Source organism: Pteropus alecto, unplaced genomic scaffold (genome assembly GCF_000325575.1).
Source record: "Pteropus alecto unplaced genomic scaffold, ASM32557v1 scaffold194, whole genome shotgun sequence".
Classification (NCBI taxonomy): Eukaryota; Metazoa; Chordata; class Mammalia; order Chiroptera; family Pteropodidae; genus Pteropus; species Pteropus alecto.
The window spans coordinates 1052967-1073452 of record NW_006436281.1 but is presented as its reverse complement, the minus strand read 5'-3'; the positions used below and the strand labels follow the sequence as shown (position 1 = coordinate 1073452).

At 57.3% G+C, this 20486-nt stretch overlaps 2 protein-coding genes across 6 annotated transcripts in view; one reads left to right on the top strand and one right to left on the bottom strand.

The window, feature by feature from the left end:
• The window catches only part of ZNF296 (zinc finger protein 296), a 4002-nt gene extending 3485 nt beyond the window's left edge, over positions 1 to 517 (top strand). The window contains exon 4 of the mRNA XM_015589273.2: positions 440 to 517. Coding sequence (XP_015444759.1) covers positions 440 to 517 — 78 coding nt within the window. The remainder of the gene's footprint in view (positions 1 to 439) is intronic.
• CLASRP (CLK4 associating serine/arginine rich protein) overlaps positions 517 to 20486 on the bottom strand; it is a 24237-nt gene continuing 4267 nt past the window's right edge. For 2 of the 5 annotated variants that reach the window (XM_006911790.2, XM_025046735.1), the window contains exons 3-21: positions 15190 to 15287; positions 14666 to 14767; positions 14346 to 14425; positions 12154 to 12238; positions 10809 to 10957; positions 9884 to 9980; positions 8764 to 8842; positions 8603 to 8676; positions 7438 to 7479; positions 6370 to 6582; positions 5817 to 6104; positions 3985 to 4248; positions 3730 to 3769; positions 3322 to 3382; positions 3055 to 3113; positions 2915 to 2961; positions 1319 to 1401; positions 917 to 941; positions 517 to 647 (exon numbers count right to left, since the gene is read on the bottom strand). In XM_006911790.2, the coding sequence (XP_006911852.1) occupies positions 605 to 647; positions 917 to 941; positions 1319 to 1401; positions 2915 to 2961; positions 3055 to 3113; positions 3322 to 3382; positions 3730 to 3769; positions 3985 to 4248; positions 5817 to 6104; positions 6370 to 6582; positions 7438 to 7479; positions 8603 to 8676; positions 8764 to 8842; positions 9884 to 9980; positions 10809 to 10957; positions 12154 to 12238; positions 14346 to 14425; positions 14666 to 14767; positions 15190 to 15287 (1929 nt within the window). In that variant the 3' untranslated portion in view covers positions 517 to 604. Of the gene's footprint in view, positions 648 to 916; positions 942 to 1318; positions 1402 to 2914; positions 2962 to 3054; positions 3114 to 3321; positions 3383 to 3725; positions 3770 to 3984; positions 4249 to 5816; positions 6105 to 6169; positions 6313 to 6369; positions 6583 to 7437; positions 7480 to 8602; positions 8677 to 8763; positions 8843 to 9883; positions 9981 to 10808; positions 10958 to 12153; positions 12239 to 14345; positions 14426 to 14665; positions 14768 to 15189; positions 15288 to 20486 lie in introns of all 5 variants that reach the window. The other 3 variants (XM_015589339.1, XR_003046286.1, XM_025046736.1) reach the window with 3 other exon arrangements.

Here is a 20486-nt window from a genome sequence, read left to right as displayed (position 1 = left end):
ATGCCCCGCCTCCCCGCTGTCCCCGGTACCACTGCCACCAGGTGTGTCGACCTTGTCCTTCCCCCGCTGTGAATAAATCCCAGTTACACACGTGTGGACTCTGCTTTCTCAAGGTGTCTGAGGTAGAGCAGGAGGCTTCCCATCCTTGGGGTGGACGGCTGGACAGACCGGTTTGGAATGAGGGGGTGAGGGGAAGGCTGGCCCCCAGTGCCTGGGGCGCAGCAGGACTGGCACAGAAAGCCGTGCTCCCGGTTCCTGGTGTGGGCGAGGGCAGGGAGAGGCCTGGACCTGTCACCGGAGGCCCTGGGCAAAGTCCGGGCCTGGCCTCCCATGTGGGCCCTTTTCCCAGCAGATCGAGCCCCTGCCCTCACGGAGCCACAGCCAACCAGACCCAGGTTGGGTGTCCCACGGGCAACACACACCTGTCCCCCAACCCCAGCAAGCTTCCTCCCCGGCTGGGGGTACGGGGGTTTGGGAGCCCCGCACCCACCATACGGACAACAATGAGGCCAGGTAAAGGGAATTAAATAACTTTTGAATTTATTTCATTAGAGAACAAAACAAGCGGCATCGCAGCTTGAGCCCTCATCCCCCACACTCCTGCCTAATGTCGGTAGTGGGGGCTTCGGGATCTGGACCTTGAGCGCCTGGAGAGAGAGAGAGAGGGGAGGGCCCCGTGAGGGTGGGGCAGGGCTGCGGGACCACGGGAGCCCTGCCCTGTGCACACGTACACACGTGCACCAACATGCCTGGGGACCGTGGGGCTGCAGTGGTCGGGAGTCAGCTGCCGAGGGACGGTGGGAGTGAAGGAAGTATGAGGGAGGAGGTAGCTTCGAAAACTGTAAAGTGCAAAGTGGGGGAAGAGGAACCCACCGGGCCCTCCCACTGGACAGTGATTCCCAGGGACCCTGCTCACCTTCGGGAAGAGCTGTATTCTCGGCCTGGAATGAGAGGAGGGGGTGAGGACACGGCAAATGCCCAGGGCCCAGGAGTGGCTCCGGGGCTGGACCTCTGATGTGTCTCCAGCTGAGGCCAGACAGGTGCGTCCAGCACGTCCACTGTGGGACTGCAACCTGTGCCCCCCGCCCACACCAATGTGCCGGAAACGGGTGATTCTTCTAATTCCTGCAAGTCCCTTGTGACAGAGACAACGCTACGTGCCTGTGCACTTACGGTCTTGAATTTTATTTTAATTTACAGAAGACCAACGTGAAAAAGTACCACGTTTTTTTGTGACTGGTTTTGACATCGCTTCTTTTTTTAAAGCCCCAGAGCCTCCACCCAGCTCTTCCAACCCAGCGGCCAGGAGGACACTCACTGTAACGGGGGGAGGGCGAGCGGCTCTGCCGGCTGTACTGGCGTTCCCATTCTTCTCTCTCCTTCTCTCGGCGTTCCCGCTCCCTGCACGGGCAAGGGGAGGCAACCCAGGACGGCTGAGCGTGCAGCCCACAACACTGAACTCCAAGGCCAGCCCCAGTGCAAGAGCAAACCATCTTCACTGGGAAATGAGGACAGTCTGCCCAGAGGGGGTGCTGCTGGGCAGAGGCGGGACCACAGTCTCAGTCACCCTTGCTACAAAAGGCTCGCCAAACAGACAGGTGGGCTGGGTGGGTGGATCATTTCCTGTCCCACTCAGGGTGCAGGCGAGCAGAGGGGCTTACACCAATTAACATGAGTGCTTAATCGTCAGACTACAATTTGCAACCCCACAGGTGACATTTACTGGGATCTTCTGGCCCTGACCTGGCTGAGATGGGACAACTATTGCATTCCCATTTTGAAGCTGAGCAAACTGAGGCTCGGGAGAAAGGCCCACAGCTGGTGGGTGGCGGAGGTGGGATCAGAACCCAGGTCTGACTGACCATGACACCGAGTTGCTGGGCACTCTGCCCAGCTGCCGATGGAAGCGTGCAGCATCCCTCGGAAGCACAACACACAAAGCGCATGCAATAAACTGACAACGACTCAGAGCAGTGGGGTCGGGCACCGGGCCTTCCTACACCCTAGAGCGGGATCCCACCGAGACACGTGCATCATTACGTTTCCCGTCTCCCCACAGAGGAAGGAATCCCGCTCAGAGGGGTTAAGTAGCTTGTCCAAGGACTTACAACAAGTACGGGTACAACCAGAAAAGAGTAATAGCTGACACAGTCCCATCACTGACTCCCCTCCTTGCCAACACGAAGTACTACGGTGTCCAGTATGGCCCTGGGAGGACTCAGGCCTTATGGGCACAAATCCCCAAGCTATCCTGTGAGGTCAGCACCGAAAGGACTAGTACCCCCCACCCAGGGCCACACAGTGAGAGACAGAGCTGGCATTGGACCCCAAATTTGTCTGCCCTAGGCTCCGAGCCACTCGGCTCCGCAGAGGAAGATACGAGATGATGAGAGAAGCAGAAGGGAGACAAAAGAAGCCGTCTCCAAGCACTGGGGTGGACTGGCCACGGGGCTGGCTAGAGACCGACCCTTCAACTAACAGAGCGCCACCTCAGTGTTCTAGAGGCTGAGCACCCAGCAAGAGGCCAGCAGCTGGATCTGACACCTCAGTGGGGACCCCAACAATAATCAAAAACACAGGTGGGGGTTAGTGCTTCAAGGCAAAGATAGCAGGGCTGGAAAACGGAGTGTTTTCAGGTGCTACTCCAGACAGAATGGCCAGTGGAGTGACAGACGGGACCGGGTAGGGGTCTGTGCCAAGAGAACAGCAATGTATGCTGGAGGCTGGCGGAGCAGAGAGGGGTACGCGGGGGGTGGAGAGAGGAAACTGAGGCCCAGAGGGGGCTCCGACTTTTCCACTCGGGGCTCTGCCAGGGCTCTAGCTCAGAGCTGGGTGGTGGGGAACGAGGCGGGTGGGGGGATGGCCCAGAAGCAGGTAGCCGTGGCCCCGATACAGGCGGCGGGGACCAGCTTACTTCATACGGATCTTGCGGGCCATGGCGCGAAGCTCGTCTTCCCGCTCCTGTGGCAGAGGCGGCAGTGAAGGGGCGGTGAGGGCTGGCCCGGCTGGCACCCTGGCGCCCCACCCGAGCCCCACCCCTCACTCCGCCCTGACCTGACGCTCATGTTCCTGCTGTATCATCTTCTCCTGAGCGGCCTTCTTATCCGCCTTGACTGTGGGGAGGGAGGATCACGGTGACTGAGGGGGACCCACAAGAGTCCCCACTTCCGTGTGGAAGCCGTGCTCTGAGCACCAGAGCGCCTGCCTCCTGAGGCCCACGGCGCAGAGGCAGCAGAGCGGCGGGCGTTCCCACTCCTCCCCAAGGCCAGGCTGGAAGGAAGCGGGGCTTGGAAGAACTGAGGAACAGATGGGGAGACGTACACTGCCTGTTCAGTGCCTTCTGCATCCTCAGCTTCAGCTTCTCCTGCGGCGTCAGCTTGGGCTGGGGAAGGGGGAGAAGAGGCGGGAGAGGGGGTGGGTGTCCCGGAGCTCCCACGACCCACCTCATCCACGAGCCTGGGACTTGTGGGGGCATGTGGGGAGGGACAGGCTGTGGACACCCACCACGAGGGTGGGGAGGCCCAGGGACAGAGGGAGCCCAGTAGACAGTGAGGAGGGGAGGCAGACACGGATCTCGTGGGATAGAGCCCCCCACCCCCCCTGGTCCCCCTCGATTCCCGGGGCTGGATCTCCCGGCCCACCCGGGCCCCCCTGCAGGCCCACCGGGCCCAGCTCTTGGGCACTGCTGCTGGCGGGAGTTAGACGGGCGAGTTCCAAATTCTTACTGACTTTGGCAGCTCCTGTCTCTTTACCAGCGGCAGGTTCGGTCCTGGAAGGAGGGAAAGACAGCTGCCATCTCAGACCCCGCACATTCAGAAACTCAAGGTCATGGGCCTGCGACACCCCCAGGGAGGCACCTTGTCGCTCTCAGATCCCTCAGTACAGGGCTGTGTCCCCCTCAGACATCCTTTGAAAAGACGACAATGAAAACCATCCCCCACCTGCGGCTGACAACCCTCTCTCCCCAGCCCTGCCTCTGCTCACTTTTTCAGCTTCTCGCCCACAGCAGGGGACGCTGCTGGCCTGGTCAGCTTCTCCCTTGCGGGTGACGGCGAGTGACTCTGGCTATGGCTGCGACTGCGGCTCTGGCTGGGGCTGCGACTGCGGCTCTGGCTGGGGCTGCGGCTCTGAGTCAGGCTGCGACTGCGGGACGGGCTGAGGGACCAGCTGCTGCGGCTGCGGCTGCTGCTGTGGTGCCGGGGGCCCCGGCCGCCCCGTCTGTACCGGTCCCCTGAGCGGGAGCGGCTCCTGGGGGCACGGCGGGGCAGGAGAGACGCTGTGAGGCTCCAGGGACCCCATTCGCACACCCCCCTGCCGGCTCTGAATCTTCAGCCCTCCTTCAAAGCCCTGTGGTTGGTTCCGGGGTGACCCCACTTCCCTCTAGCTCCTTTCCTGCAGAAACCCCCCAGCTGCTCCCTGGCCTTCCTCAGTCTAAACTCAGACCACCCTCTGATAAACCACCCTGAAACTCACTCATTACCCATCCACCCAGCTCCCTGGGAGGTGATCTCTGGGAGGGCAGGACCTGGCTGGTTGGCTCTGTACTTTTCACACTGTCCCCAGCTCTGGGTGCTCAGGAGGTGTGACCTCATCTACGCCCTCACCACCTCCTCCCCTTGCTGGGGCCCAGAGTCTCACACCAGTGGGGATCAGTTGCCCCATCAGGCTGCAACGCAGACCCACAGGATCTAGCCTGGGGACAAGCAGCCCTGTCCTCTCTCTGTTCGAGACCCTGGGGCTCCTCCGCTAGGGCTCCCCTGAAGGCTGGCATTCAAGATGTGACCAGACTCCTGTCCCCGGCCTTTCTCCTGTCATCGCCTCAAGTCCGCCTATAGTGACTGACTTGGAAACCAAATCTAGCGTCCCCCGCCCCCGGTTCTGTTGGGGCTGTCCTGGGTTTTTACAAACTTCAAATTTACAGACACTGTTGAGAAAACGCGAGCTGCCCTTTAAAAATCTAGACTCTCAACTTCTCTTGAAAAACCAGAAGTTGAGCAACACCAAGCCTGGCACCAAGCAGCCAACGATCGGACAGATAGGACGTGTGCCCCCCAGTTCACCAGGGCCCCCCTGGCCCTTCCATTCTGCCTGCCAGATCCTGCAGGCAGCTAACACTGAAACACACACAGCAATAACACAGGTGACAAGGCTGACAACATCCCTTGTCAAGTACTAGAGCGCGAGCACTAAGCTTACGTGGATTCGCTTGTCAAACCTTTACAACAACTCGAGGACAACACTAATCTCTCTTTCTCAGCATGAGAAAATAAGGCCCCGAAAAGTCGCTAGCAGGGCCAGAATCTACACCTGGGCAGTTGCTCCGCAGTCCACGCGCTCAACCACGGAGCCGAGCTGAGCCGCCTGCCCGCAAGCAGCCCTGATCCCACCGGGGAAGCGGACAGGCAGGAGAAGTGTTTCTGTCCGAGATGCTCTTTTCTGCCCCGCCTGCAGCGCTCCAGGCAAATCCTGCCCACCCCCCCGCCACCCCGCGAAGGGCTGCCTTGATTTTTCTGGCTCCCTTTCCCCAGAGTGCCCCTGCCCTAAAGGCCAGGCCCTGCTGCAAACCACAGGACACTCGAGTGGCCACACACTTCTCCATCCTCAGCCTAGAAACTCCCTGTGAGAAGAGCAGCTGTTTCCTGTCCCCACGGTGTCCCTGAGCATGGTGGCTGTGCTCCACCCCACGTCACCACACTCAGAAGTCCCTCAGAGCAGGCGCGCCTCCCCTGCGAACCAAACACTTCCTGGTCGTGCTGACCTGGGGCCCCAGGCCCCCCCAGGACTCTCGTCCCCCACGCACAGGAGGCCACGCATACCTGCTTCTGCGCCGGGGCCCGTACCCGCCGCGCCGGGCGGGCGAGCGGGAGTAGCGATGTCCGTCTCGGGAGCCTCCAGCTGAGTGCCGGCGGCCGCGACTGCGGGACCGAGAATAGCGCCGGGAGCGGGACCGGGAGCGGGACCAGGAGCGGGAGCGGGAGCGTGCGTGGCGGCCAGAGCGGTAGTAACCTCCACCTCGACGAGAACGGGAGGTGGAGCGGGAGCTGGAGCGGGAGCTGGAGGTCCTCGAGGCAGAGGAGGAGGAAGAGGAGGAGGAGGAGCGGCGGCTGCAGGCAGGGCACGCGGGCCGGTCAGCACTGGCCTGGGCCGCGGCCCTGAGAGCGTTACCGACCGGGCACTGGCATTACGTCCCGGTGCGGGGCCGCCGGGCTGGGGGGGTGTGGGGAGCTTCCCTGGGGCCCCTGACGCGGCTGCCGCCGCCGCTGCCGCCGCGGCCTCCTCGTCACTGCCCCCAAAACTGGTGATGAACGTGATCTTCTCCTCTCGGCCCGGGCTCGGCGAGCGGGAGCGGGAGCGGGAAGCGTTACCGACCGGGCACTGGCATTACGTCCCGGTGCGGGGCCGCCGGGCTGGGGGGGTGTGGGGAGCTTCCCTGGGGCCCCTGACGCGGCTGCCGCCGCCGCTGCCGCCGCGGCCTCCTCGTCACTGCCCCCAAAACTGGTGATGAACGTGATCTTCTCCTCTCGGCCCGGGCTCGGCGAGCGGGAGCGGGAGCGGGACTCGGAGCTGGATTCCGAGGGCGACCTGCAGGGCAGGGGGACACTCAGTCACCAGGTTCCTCGAGCCTGTCTCCCAGCCAAGGACGTGCACCGCAGAGCGGCAGAAATGAGGTATGGCACCAAACACCCATGAACAGAGCCAGGCTGTACGGGGATATGACGCATGACCAGGCAGCCTTTCTGAAACTGCCAGGACAGAGAGGGACGGAGAATGGTGCCGACTTCACTGGGCTGGGGAAAGGGTGGCAATGGGCTACATGTGGAACACTGACTAATTTCTCAATATATACACCAAGCTGGGGGTAAAAAGCACGTTCTCAGATATTAAGTGTGGCACAATGCCTTTTTTGTAAAAGAGCCTGACAAGCTTCGCACCCACATGTTTGAGCCAGACCTCTCCTCAACAGGTACATGTACCTCACCTCCCCTATCCACCCGAGAACCCCTGGGCAGGTCCCTCCCGCTCCATTTTCAAGAGGGAAATGGGTCAGACTGAGGTCTGTCCACACTTAAAGCCCCTCCCCAGCCACTGCCACATCCAGGAGACACACGTGTGCACGGCTGGGCCACCTGTCTCTATTAGTTCTGTTACTTCTGGAAGTTCAGATGAAAGAATCTTTTGATTTCTTTTTTTTTCAGTCTTTTGATTTCTAATTCAAGCCTTTCTGCCTTTGTTGATCATTTTTAACACAAGACTCCATTATGCTTAAATCAGAAAATTTCAGACTCACAGCTGACACCAGGTGCCAAGACCCTTCAGAACACATCACCCTGTCTGTGAGCTGATGGTGTTCTACAGGGTGGAGCCCCCGCCTCTCATCACCACCCTCCATTGCGGGGGTTTCCTGGCTGTTGTTCTGTGGGCTCTTGGGGAACTCACCGTTTATAGGGGTCGTAGGTGGGGCTGTCTCGGCGGGCATAGCTATGGAGAAAGGAAAGGGGTGGGACAAGTAAGGACTTGGGACCTGAGCTGGCATGAAATTGGGCCCAGCCACCCAACTGGGAGTCCAAAGTCAGGGAACAGGCATAGTGAGGAGGGGGCTGCTGGCCAGGTTATGGGCCCGGCCCGGCCCTGCCCCTCCCCAGGTCTGTCCCAAGCCTGAACATCAGTCCCAACCCCAAATAACGTCCCAGACACACTTTGACCCTGAGCGACAAGGACTTTAGTGGCTCTGTTCTTGCTTGGCCTCCAGGCCCGATTGAGAGCATCCCCCCTCCCACTCCACGCCCCTGGTTCTGCTAACTGGGCCCAGGCTTATTAATGAAGACGATGATGATATTAGAAAAACATGTCTTAGCTGACACTTGCCCAGGGTCACATAGCTCGTAAAGGAGCCAGGATTCCAACCCAAGCCATGTGGCCCCAAGCCCGTGCGTGCTTTTCTGCACTACACTGACCTGCGCCTCCGTGGTGATGATAATGACAGTAAGAACCAGTGTGAATCTTTAAAGAACACTTTCCAGACCCCGCACCAAAACCTGAACCCACAACAGGTTGTTTAGGCCTCACAGCCACCCTCCATCACTCTCCTGGAACAAAGGAGATGCGGCAAGAAGAGGCCTTGGGCCGCCCGGCCTAAGAGGCGGGCTTTCCACACCACACCAGCCTGCCTCATCCAAACCTTCCTGAGACTTCAATGAGGGCACTGGCACAGGCCCTCTCCTGGGAGGTGACAGTGCCCCTTTTCCAAAGGAGGAAGCTGAAGCTGGAGGAAGGAAGTCACCTGCCCAAACTCTGGCAGTGAGGAAGCAGCCAAGCAGCCTGTACTCCTCGAGTCTTCCAGCCGCCTCCGACTGGCATCTGGAGAGCCTTCTAGGGGTCCCGAGGCCAGCAGAGTGAATGGCTGGCGGGGCAACGTGTCCCCACGCGCCTCAAGGCCATGTCTACCTCTAAACCTTCCCCATTCACTGCCCCACTAGGACTCTCTGCGAGCCACAGCCTACTCCCACAGTCTTCCTGAGCCCTAGCCACCCCCTCAGAGCCCAGACTGACGTCGGCAGGGCTGGGGCAGGGTCAGGGAGCAGCGGGGAATGACCCAACCTACCTGGGCGGGCTGATCTTGCGGCCCCTCAGCCGCTTCTCCCGGAACTCCCTCCGCTGCCGCCGGGAGCGCCGGCCCTGGAGTGGGGTGAGAACCTGGCTGGTGAGGGGCGTGCCCTCCCTGAGGCACACTCCTGCCCCCTATCCTGGCCGCCCAGCCCTCACCGAGTACATGGCCTTCTCCTCCTCCAGGGCCTTGGCATGTTTGATGGCCTCCGCCTCTTCCTTGTCTTTCCGGAGCATCCTGCAGAGGGATGAGGGGCATGAGGGAGAAGGGGACAGGCCACAGGCAGAGTCACTGTAGCAGGTGAGGGACCCCATGCCACCCTGGGGCGTCTCACTCATTCAGCACTATAACTGGGCACCTACTGCATGCCAGGTGCTATTTTAGGTTTTGGGGATTCAGTATTGACAGAAAAAAAAAAAAAGAAAGAAAGAAAAAAATCCTCATCTCCACGGACTTACATTCTGAAAAGACACACAATGACCACGGGAATGGGACACATGTTATGGCAGATGGTGAAAACCTTCATGGGAAAATCAATCACGGAAGGGGGACAGGAAGTACCAGGGAACAGGCAGAAGCTGCAGCAGCTTTCGACAGGGAGAGCAGGGAAGCCACAGAGAAAGTGACAGCCGAGGAGGAACCTGGGGAGTAAGCTGCGCAGACGCCGACAGAGCCAACAGCACACAGAGTGGCCCAGAGGTTGGGTGGGGCCTCGACACTTAGGAGTCAAAAGGTCATGGACATGAAGGCTGGGCAGGGAGGACCATACAGGTGAGACCTCACGGTCATGGTGAGGACGCTGGCTGCTACTGAGTGAGGTGGGAACCACGGAGGGTTCTGAGCAGAGGGTGCTGTGTTCAGACTCGGGATTATTCAGATTCCGACTCACAGCCCAGTTAGTTGGGACCTGCAAAGGGTGATCTCTGTGATCTGCAAAGGGTGTGGCACAGGCAGAAGCTCAAACAGCCAAGTGCAAGGCAATGACCCAGTGAACAAAGCCTCTCCACTAGAGGGTGCTGTCCACCAGGCCCAGAAACCCTGGGAGCTTCATCGGGTCAGATGGACACAGGTCGTGCAGAGTTGGGTGAGGCCTCAGTTTCTAACTGGGTGAAGCCAGGTTACAAGGACCCGGCCCACAAGCTCAGGAGCCTGAATGTGTCAAGCCTTTGGTACAGGGCCAGGCACACGAGTACTCAGGAACGGGGTGGCTGTTAGTACCAAGGGTAAGACCAGAGATGCCAGGTCCAGCATGGGTAGGGGTGTCGCCAGAGGCCTCACCTGACAAAGTCACCATCAGCCATGCCATAGGTCGTGGCCTGTTTGTTAAGATCTGCCACCTGCTCCTGGTTCAGTTCGTCCACATCCACCTCCACGTCTGCACCAAGAGAAAGGCTGTCAGGGGTCGAAGCCGAGCCAGAGGAGGGGGAATAGGGGTAGTACCCCGGGAGGTGGGGACGGGGGCTGCCCACCGGACGGGAGGCCTCAGGAGGGAGGGCACGAGTCAGCTCATCTCAGCGTCCCCAGCCCGGCACAGGGCTTGGCCAGGAGTGGACATAATAAATGGTGGGGGTGGGGGTGGGCAGGTGATGTGACAGATGAGGGCCCGAGCAAGCCGTGGAATGGATGAGCAAGATGTGTGGAGGGAGGGAGGGAGGAGGGAGGAGTGACCGGGGGACTGACAGGGTAGGTGGAGGCAGAGGTGTGGGTCACGAGCGTTTAGGAGCTGGATGCACGATGTGGAAATGGAAGTGGGCCGGATGCTTCCCACATGGGCAGGTCACCGGCCGGCTGAGAGTGCTGGGGGGAGGGGGCGAGGGAGACGGTGCATGGTGGGATCGACAGGTACTGAGGCAGGCAAACGGCAGGGTGGGTGAAGGATGGCTCCGTAACTGGACCAACGCTTGTTTTCGAGAAGAGAGAAAGGGGAGGGTGAGACAGAGGCTGACCCAAGCAGAAGAGATCGGAGCCAGAACCTAGGTGGGGACAGTCTCATAAAGCGGTGTCCTAGAAACGAGAAAGGAGAGCGCAAGGGAGCGGGAGCACATGGTGAGACAGGGAGGACAGCAGGGGCTGGCGGGCCCTGGAGCAGGGGAGGGAGAGACGGGGCTCATGAGCACTAGGCACCCCACAGAGGGTGAGGGACGAGACACGAAAACGATGCCCAGGGACTGCGGGGGTGGGGAGGGCAGAGAGGGGACCCCACCGATGTCGGGGATGACCTCATCTTCATCCGAGTTGCTCTCCTCCTCAGCTGGGGACTCCTCCTCCTCTGGCTTCTCCGCCACCTTCTCCACCTCAGCCACTGTGCTGTCCTCGTAGGTGTAGCCAATGGAAGCCTTCTTCTCCGCCAGCCTGGGACGGGGGAGCCCATGAGCCGCGGCAGTGCCCAGGGGCGAGGACGCTGCACACCAGCCCTCGAGGTCCACGACAGCACGGCGAGCATCTCGCCTCGAGGCCCTAGTCCTTGTCGTATGCTCCCTCAGCCTGGACCCCGTGAGCCCCTCCCAGCAGCTTCTCCCCCTTCCTCCAGGCCCAGCTCCAGTGCCATCACTCATGAAGCCCTCCCCTAGGTGGGGCCAACCCCTGTCCCGAACGCTGCAGCCCAACCTGTGTTGGGGCCTTACTAGGTCAGTCTCCCTCCACCTGACTGAGTGCCATAAGAGCAGGACCCAGAGTTATCTTGGGTTACACTGTGGCTAAGCTTTGCCCACCAAGCTTAGAATGGTATGGAGGCCTAGTGCGTGTCTGCTGCTGAATGTGGTCAACACTTCCTGCTGCGCCCCCCCGTGCCAGCCTCGTCCTGAAAGTGGGCTCGTGGATAAGGACCAGTTGCGCCCGTGAAAACTCTTCCAGGGACAGAAGCAGCAAGCATCAGTCTCGCAAAGGGGCAAGGCTTGTTGGCAGCAGGAGAGAGCCAGGTATCCAGGATGATGTGGACCCGGTGGGACGCAGCTACGGGGAAGGCCACCCCGGGGGAGAGGCACAGCACGTGCGAAAGCAGCGGGAGACCAGACACAGCCAGACGGGGTGGGGAGAGAAGCGAGACTGCCTGCCTGCTGCCCCTCCCAGGCGGCAGCAGGGGCTCTCCCCTCTCCCGCTACCCCGCCACTCCTCAAAGGACACAGCCCTGAGGAGCTCCCTCCAGAGTGACATCAGCTGCTGCTGGCCGGAAGCTTACTGCAAAGCAGGCAGAGGACAAGCCTTTTACAGCCCCGTCTCCTGCAGTCCTTGTCACTCCAGGCAGAGGGGCACCCCGAAGACCCAGAGGGATGGACCCGCAGGCGGGATTTGACCCCAGGCCTGTCTCTCCGCAGGGTCTGCTCTAACGGCGCCTCCCACCACTCTATAGGCTGGAAACATGGCCGCGGGTCTGCGGCGAACCCCTCCCCTCCGGTGCTGCTCCCTCCTCTAAACATTCGCTACTGTGCACCAAACCCTGGCCCTGGCGCTGGAGAGACCCAGACAGACAGGACGATGAGGCCGCGCCCTGGTGGGGCTCAGGTCCTCCCGCCTCCCCGACGCCCGCCGGGCCCTAGGCCCCGACTCACTTCTTCTTCTCGTCCTCACTGGGTCTCTGGAGGCCTCCGTACAACTCATCGATATAGATCTGGTACAGGCACTGCTCCTCTGAGACTGCGGCAAGGCAAGAGGCACATGGGTCACAGGGGGCCAGGGACACTGGGACTTCCAGGGGGACACGAGAATGCAGTGGGGGATAGGAGGGCAGGGACAACCCAAGCCCTGCCAGGAGCAGAGTCCCCGATTTCCAGATAATCACAAAGTGTGTGTGGTGAGGACTCAGCATTTGCAGGAGGGCCCTGGCTACAGCACTGACTCGCTATGCGACCCTGGTCACGGGGCGTCACTGCGCTGTGCCTCGCTTTTCTTTTCTAGAAAGTGGTACCACCAGCAGAGTGAGCGCTTGGTCCCTGGGCACTGCTGTTTTACCACTGTTGCGGGGCCTCTGGCCGGACCCTTCAGAACTATAAACCTATCCTGAGCAGCGGATGTCACCTGGACCCCAATGGGCCACTCCACTGTGTGTCCCTCTGTGGTTCGGTTTAAATTAAGTCTGGTTTGGAGCCATCAGAGCTCTCGTTCACCCATAACACCGACATTGGGGGGCTCAGCAATACACAAGAGCCTTCCCTGATCTTACCCCTGACTCACTGTGGGTCCCTGAGCAAGGCCCCTTTCCTCTATGGGTCCTGGCTTCTGTAAAGCGAGCCTGGAGGGGACACAGCCAACCCTGCTGGCTCCAGCAGCTGTCCCGGTTTCCGTAGTGTACGAAGGCCCAGAGGAGAGGCTCTGCTGCCTCTCCTCACATGAGCTGCCTCTCTCTTCCCGCTCTGGCCACGCGGGTCGGCCCTCTGGTCCTCCAGGTGCTGCCTCCTGTCCCCCACAGGGCTCTTCCCCCTTCCGCCCCAACCTGGAATCCTGCATCTTACCTCACGGCCAGGGAGCCACCCATGCTTCACTGACCCCGGCTCGGCCGAGCACCTCCGAGTACAGCACCCCATTTGCCCTAACACCTGCTGCTTTAGCTTGTCAGATGCCCACTTTCATGACTACATAAATACTGTTCTCTCCTCCACTAGACCCCTGATCCCAAAATAGCCCCCACACCCCATAGGTGCTCAGGAATTGTGGGAATAAATGAACAAAGACAGAGTGAGAGACAAGATGAAGGGAAACCCTGGCTTCATACCCAGAGTGTGGGTGGCCCTGGGTAAAGGCAAAAACCACAACGGTACCAATGATGAATTTCCTTGATTCTAGGCCTCGCTGATGGCTAAAATTTGGGCAATCTCTGGTTTCAGAGATGCTAAACCGTCTATCTCAGGAACAAAGACACACAGGAACAACGAACCCACAGGGAGATCTGACTGCCAGGCTCCGTGCCGGGGGTTTACACACCCCTCGCCGAGCCATCGCATCCAACCTGTGGGACAGAACTGTCTGTCACCCTTTTCCAGGAAGAGACCAAGACCCACCAGGCTAAGGGACTCGTGCGGCCCCTCAACTCCACAAGGAAAAACCCTGGGAAGGGAAAGCTCGAGGTCCTCTCAAGAAAGCTGGTTCTCAGGGCGAGCCCTCAGGAGGCAGCGCTGCTCCAGGGCAGAGCGAGACACAGCTCCCCAACCCGAGCCTCGCCGACCTTGGCTGTAAAATGGGCGCCCTTCCAACCTTGCTGGGTGGCCATGTAGACGTAGCTAGATAATACACAAAAAAGCCCAGTCTGCCAGGGCCGAACCTCCCTGGGCAAGCCCGGAGTGGGGGAGTCTGTCTCCCCGAGCCTCCGTTTTCTCATTGGAAGTGAAAATAGTGCTGGCTTGGGGAATGATACTGGACATACACGAAGGCTTCGCAAACTGTCTAACTCTGTCTAAATAACTGTTTAAAACAAAGAGCAATTTCCTCTTCAGAACTGACATTCTGATCCATGCAGGTAGGAGAAATACACGAAGGGAAAAAATGGGGTTTTGCAATTTTCTCCAGTTTTTTAGAGAAAAAAAGAGTCAGAGGGCCTGGGTTGTGGAAGTGACCTCAGAAAGACCATCTAGTTCAGCAGACGTCGCCTGTACTGATTCCAGAGCCAGACGCCCCAAGGGGGACAGAGCTGGGATCACACCCAGGGCCCCGTGGTGGAAAGCACTGGGAGAACACCTTTCCCAAACTTTTCCAGGCCTTCTAGTCTCCAGACGCCCCCAAACAAACCCGTGCACCCCGGATCACTCACTGCCGGCGAAGTCGTTCTGCACCAGGCCTCGGTAACGCTCGTAGTTACATTTCCGCTCATCCGACTCCTGCTCTGGGGAGCTGTGGCAGAGGTCAAGGTCTTGAGATCAGAGGGAGAGGGCAGAGCCCACCCCAAGCCAGCAGGATGGGGGATGAGGGGTCCGGCTTAGGCTGGGGGACTGGGGCGGGACGGGGGGCGGGGGGACTGACTGCACACCTCCTTCCTGTCCAGGAAGGTGGTAGGTGGGCAAAAGCTTGGGAGAGAAGAGGCGCTGCTGGCTCGGACTCCCCGCCTGGCAACCCCGTGGGGAGGCAGCTTACATGGTGGTGAGAAGTGGGGGTGTGTAGTCGGGGATGTGGTCCAGGTGGGCGCGAACGTCAAAGCGGTCAATCATGTTGTTGGTGTCCCCCTGCCAGGGCATCCTGAAGTGGGAAGCAAGGAACTTAGGGTCCTCACGGCTCAGGACACACAGCGCCTGTTCCCTGCCCCCTTGGGCTTGGGAGCCTGGACCTCAGCCACTTCGTATCCCCATGCCACGGCCCCTACCTCTCAGTCCCTCGTGCCGCAAACTCACCTAAATAGGGGCCTGAGTAGGGCCCTCAGAACCAAACAAGAGCGGAGAACTTGAACCCTGGCCCCAGCCCCTCTAAGTCCTCCAATCACCACTGCACCCTGGGGCCTCTATCTCAACATTTGTTGGCTCTTCTTAGCTGGTGACTGTCACACTCCCATACAGGCCAAGACTTGCCAACTTGAATCCCCAGAGGTCTGTTCATACCCCAGGTCCCTTCTGACCCCAACCCTCAGTCTCAGACACTACCCGGGCTCCCAAACTCAGTCTTACATGTTAACAGGACTCTCTGCAGCCAGGGCAACTGCAGAATCCAGGTGTACCTTGCAAGCTCGGCCATGCACCTGCAGGAACTGGGCTGGGTCCTTCTTCTGCAGGGACAGAGGCCGAAGGTCACCTCGTAACTGAATTCCAAACCTTGCCACCCCCACACAACCAACATCAGCAGCGAGCTCACCTCTGATGTCAAGTTCACTCAGAGGTAAACCACCTGCACAGGGGTGACAGGATGGCAGCACTAACGAGGACACCCAGCCTCTGGGGACAAGGGAAGGGTTTCCCCTCAAGGTGGTGGTAAGAGGCGCTGAGCTCTGGCCCTATCTTCTGCACAGCCAGTACCAACACCTCCCTCCCTAAAATATTACCCCCCAACTCCTCACCGCCCCCACCCCAGGGCCACTCATTCAGAGCCAGGTGTGAGCGCTTTGGCCTGAACCAGCCTCCAAGACACCAGGACGGACAAGCTCGATGACAAGATGGTCAGTGTCATTACTCATCAGGGAAATACTAATCAGAACCACAGACACCACTCCACACTCACCAGGATGGCTAAAATGAAAAGGATGAACAATCACAAGTATTGACAAAAATGTGGAAAACTAGGTTCTTCAAAAAATTAAACATTTATTAACCAAGGTCACCCCAATAAATTTAATTAAAAAAAAAAAAATAGAGTAAGAAGAGAGAGGTCAGGGAAGATGGCGGACTAGCGAAAAGCAGGGTTCGTCTCCTTCCAGACCGCACTGAAATTACAACCAAACTGCAAAATAACCAGCACAGAGAATCACCTCAAGTCCAGCTGATCATAACACCTACATCTGATAATATTAAGGAGCCACGTCGAAGCCGATATATCTCCTCAAGCAAGGGAAACAAAAGAAAAAATAAACGAATGGGACTACATCAAACTAAAAAGTTTTTGTACAGCAAAGGAAACCATCAGCAAAACAAACAGACAACCGACTGGGAGAAGATATTCGCTAATGGTACATCTAATAAGGGGTTCAGATCCAAAATTTAGAAAGAGCTTATACAACTCAACAACAAAAAAACAAACGATCTAATTAAAAAATGGGCAGAAGACCTGAACAGGTACTTCTCCAAAGAGGAAATACAGATGGCTAACAGACATGTGAAAAGATGCTCAAGGTCGCTAATCATCAGAGAAATGCAAATTAAAACCACAATGATATCACCTCACACCTATCAGAATGGCTATCATCGATAAATCGAAATATAGCAAGTATTGGAGAGGATGCAGAGAAAAGGGAACCCTCATTCATTCACGGTTGGTGGGACTGCAAATTGGTACAGCCACTATGGAAAACAGTATGGAGGTTTCTCAAAAAATTAAAAATGGATATACCTTTGGACCCAGCAATTGTACTTCTGGGTATTTATCCAAAGAAAACCAAAACAATTCGTAAAGATCTATGCACTCCAATATTCATGGCAGCACAATTTACAATAGCCAAGATATGGAAGCAACCTAAGTGCCCATCAACAGACGATTAGATAAAGAAATTACGGTTCATATATACGATGGAATATTACTCAGCCATCAAAAAAATGAAACCCTACCATTTGCAACGACATGGATGAACCTAGAGGTGATTATGCTGAGTGAAATAAGTCAGACAGAGAAAGGTTAAATACCATATGATTTCACTTATATGTGGAATCTAAGGAACAAAAAGAACTAACTAATCAAAAACAGACTCACAAACATAGGGGACAATTTGGTGACAGAGGGGAGGGAGGTTGGGGGGCTAGGAGAATGGGGTGAAGGGTTAAAGAAGGACAAATCAGTAGTTGACAGTCGGGCAGGAGGACAGGGAGCACGGCACAGGGAATGCAGTCAGCATTAATATGATGGCTAAGTGGGGGGCAGGGGAGGGAGGGAGCAACTGGCGGAATCGTTTTATGAACAATATAGATGTCTAACCAATGTACTGTATAGTTGAAACTAATTTAAATAAATAAATTTACTTCTCTAAAAAAAGTTAAACAAAGAATGGCCATACGACCCAGCAATTCCATTCCTAGGCAGATACCCAAAAGAACTGAAAATGTACTCAAATACTTGTATACAAACGTTCATAGCGCCACTCACAATAGCCAGGTGGACACGATCCAAATGGCCACCAGCAGATGACAGATAAAATGTGGTGCATCTAGACAATCTCATTTGGCAATAGAAAAGAGTAAAGCACTGACATGCTACAACATGGATGAACCTCAAGAACGTTACGCTAGGTGGGCACAAAAGGCCAGACACTGCACCATCCCGTCTATGTGAACAGACAGAAGAGGCGAATCCACAGAGACAGAACGCACAGTAGTGGTTGCCCAGGGCTGGGAAGTCTGGGGAGGGGAAGGGGGATGACTGACTGCTAATGGGTACAGGGTTCCTTTTTGAGGTCATGAAATTTTCTAAAATTAGACTGTGGTGATGGTTGCACAACCCCATGAATCTACTGAAAACCACTGAACTGCACACGTGAAATGAGTGAATTGTGTGGCATGTGAATAATATTTCAAAACAGTTAAAAAAAAAAAAAAAAAGGTTACCAAGACGGAGGAGAACATCCCCCCGAGTCTACGTCCCTCAGGCCCGAGCCCTCCTGTGGGGGTCACAATGCCCAGGCACCACCACCCTTGGGAAAAGAGACAACCTAGCAGCAGCAGCTCCTCGCCGAGAGCCCAGCATGCCGGGCTGCGTCAGAGGACCCCACATCAGAGGACCCCATAAGAGCCACGGGAGAGCTAGCCACTAAGTCCTGGCCGAGCTTCGGAAACGCCTCCCCACCACCCCACCGCCCCACCACCACTCCCCGCTCCTGCCAGCATTGCCTCCTGGGACCACACCTGCGCCTCCTCTAGGGCTCCCGGCTGCCACCCTCACGCTCAGCAGTCCCTTCTCCACGCACGCCAGGGGCTTCTGCCAAAGCCGACGAGGCGGCGTCCCTCTGCTCAGAGCCATGCCTCCCCTCCCCCCGCCTGCGCCATTCCTCACACACGCCAGGCCTGGCCGTGCTCCACGCAGGACCTCGGCGCCTGCTCTGCCCTCGGCTGGAAACCCTCCTGCTCATGGCTTCACTTTTTCACATCTCCTTCTAGAAGCCTTCCCTGTCAACTCTAAATAGCTCACCCCACAATTCCTCATTTCCTCTATCTCCTTGACCCCCTTGTTTGCCTCAAAGCACCCACCACCACCCAATTTTATCCCTCACGTTCACTGATCACCCGTCTCCCATACTAGAATGTCACTTCCACCAGGTAGGGATCTCATGGTCCTATCTCCAGCGCCTTCAACAGGCCTGGCCTCGTGGCAGGCGCTCAGCAGCACTCCTCACTGGCAGATGAGGAGATTGAACCCCCACAGGACAAACCCTCAGCATCGGGATTCCACGATGCCGCACCTCCTCCCTGTCTCCATCTCCCGGTCGGCAGAGCAGCAGCACCTGCCACCGCAAGGAGCTGAGCAGTAGCTACAGCCAGTATCGCACTGCTGTCTAGCCTGCACCCACTGGGTGCTGGGCGCTGGGCCGTCACAAGGCTCGTTTCACACCTGAAGAAGGGGAGCGGGGCGCACCCAAGACCACAGGGGCTGGCAGGGATGGCACCGCTGGAATCTAACTCCTCACCCTGCACCTCACCTGCCGCCCTCATTTCCTCCGCTACACAGTTCCTCAGCCCTGTGACAGCTGCTGACCAAATCTAAGGCTAAGACTCCCTCATACCCCTGAGGCTGCTCCAGGCTGAAAGTCCAGTTCCCGCAGCCAAGACTCATGGGACACTGTTTACAGGATGGACTTTGGCGGGTATGGGGAAGTCACAGGCAGTGCCGGCACCACAGAAAGGAAAAAAGCACTGGGCTGGGAGCAAAAAACCTGAATCCAGAGCCTGGCTCAGCTGGAAGCTTCTGGAAAAGTCAAAGAACTGTTCTAAAACCAGGCATTGAACCAAGTGTTTGGTGTATATTTTCTCAAACATCTCTACCATGGGGAAAAAAGTGCTACTGAGGCCCACTTGCTTGAGATCACATCGGTAATAAGCAGATCTAGGATCTGAACCCAAATGGGCCTGACTCCAAAATCCACTCCCTTTTTTAAGAGTAATTTTCTGTATTGACATAAAATTTGCCATCTTAACCATTTTAAAGTGTACAGTACTAGCAGCTGCAACTATATGCACCTTGTCGTATAAGAGATCTCTAGAACTTTTTCATCTTGCAAAGCTGACACTGTACCCACTAAACACTCCCCTTTCCCCTCCCGCGGCCCCTGGCGACCGCCGTTCTGGTTTCTCTAAGGGCCTGACTACTTTGGGAACCTCACTCATGTGAACCTTGCAGTATGTCTTTTCACGACTGGCTTATTTCCCTGGCATAATGTCCTCGCAGTTCCTCTGTGTTGTAGCATGTAACAGGATTTTCTTCCTTTTTATAACACTCTGACATATGTAGACACATTTCCTCTATCCATTCATCAGTGAACACCTTGACTATGGTGAATAACACTGCAATGAACACGGTGTACAGATATCTCTGCAAGATCTAAAATCTGTTCTTAACCACTGGACTATTTTGCCTCCGGGATCAGATGGGGACAGAGGAGTTAGTTCATGGAGTCTGTCGTTCATTCATTCAACTGTTAAGCAGGCATCTACTATGTGTAGGCCCTGTGCTAGGGCCATGGCAGTGACTGAGCTCCGGCCCTGCCCTCACGGCTCAGTTTAGTGTGGGGGACAGACCTGTCCCACGGTGATGACCTAGAGTGGCAGCACTAAGATGGCAGAGTCCAGGAGATGCCTGACTCAGCTGGAGGGGCGGGGGGCTCTGCCTTGGGGCTTTCTGCAGGAGGAGACGGCTGAGCTGAGACCTGTTTACTTCCCACTTTCACATGGACGGGGAATTGTCTCTTTATGCAAACTGCTGATTAAAGAAGAAGGCTGACAAGGACGAGCGTAGGATGAAACCAAGATCCGCTAAGGAGAGAGCAGACACCAAGGACACACCCACTGGGCCTGCCACAACCTACCTCTTCTACCTCGGCTTCTCCCCCACTGGCCCACAGCCTCCTTCCTCCCTCAGCCCGAGGATGAGATAAGAGACCCGTGGGAGCAGCCCATCCCCTCCTCGAAGCAGCCATCTGCGACTGCCCAGCCACTGCCACCATCCACAGCCTGGTGGCTCGGATCTGAATGCTGATCACGTACATGTACTGGGACAATGGCTGCTTGTACAGGCCTGCACCGCAAAGCACCCCACAGACACTGTCCTTGTTCTT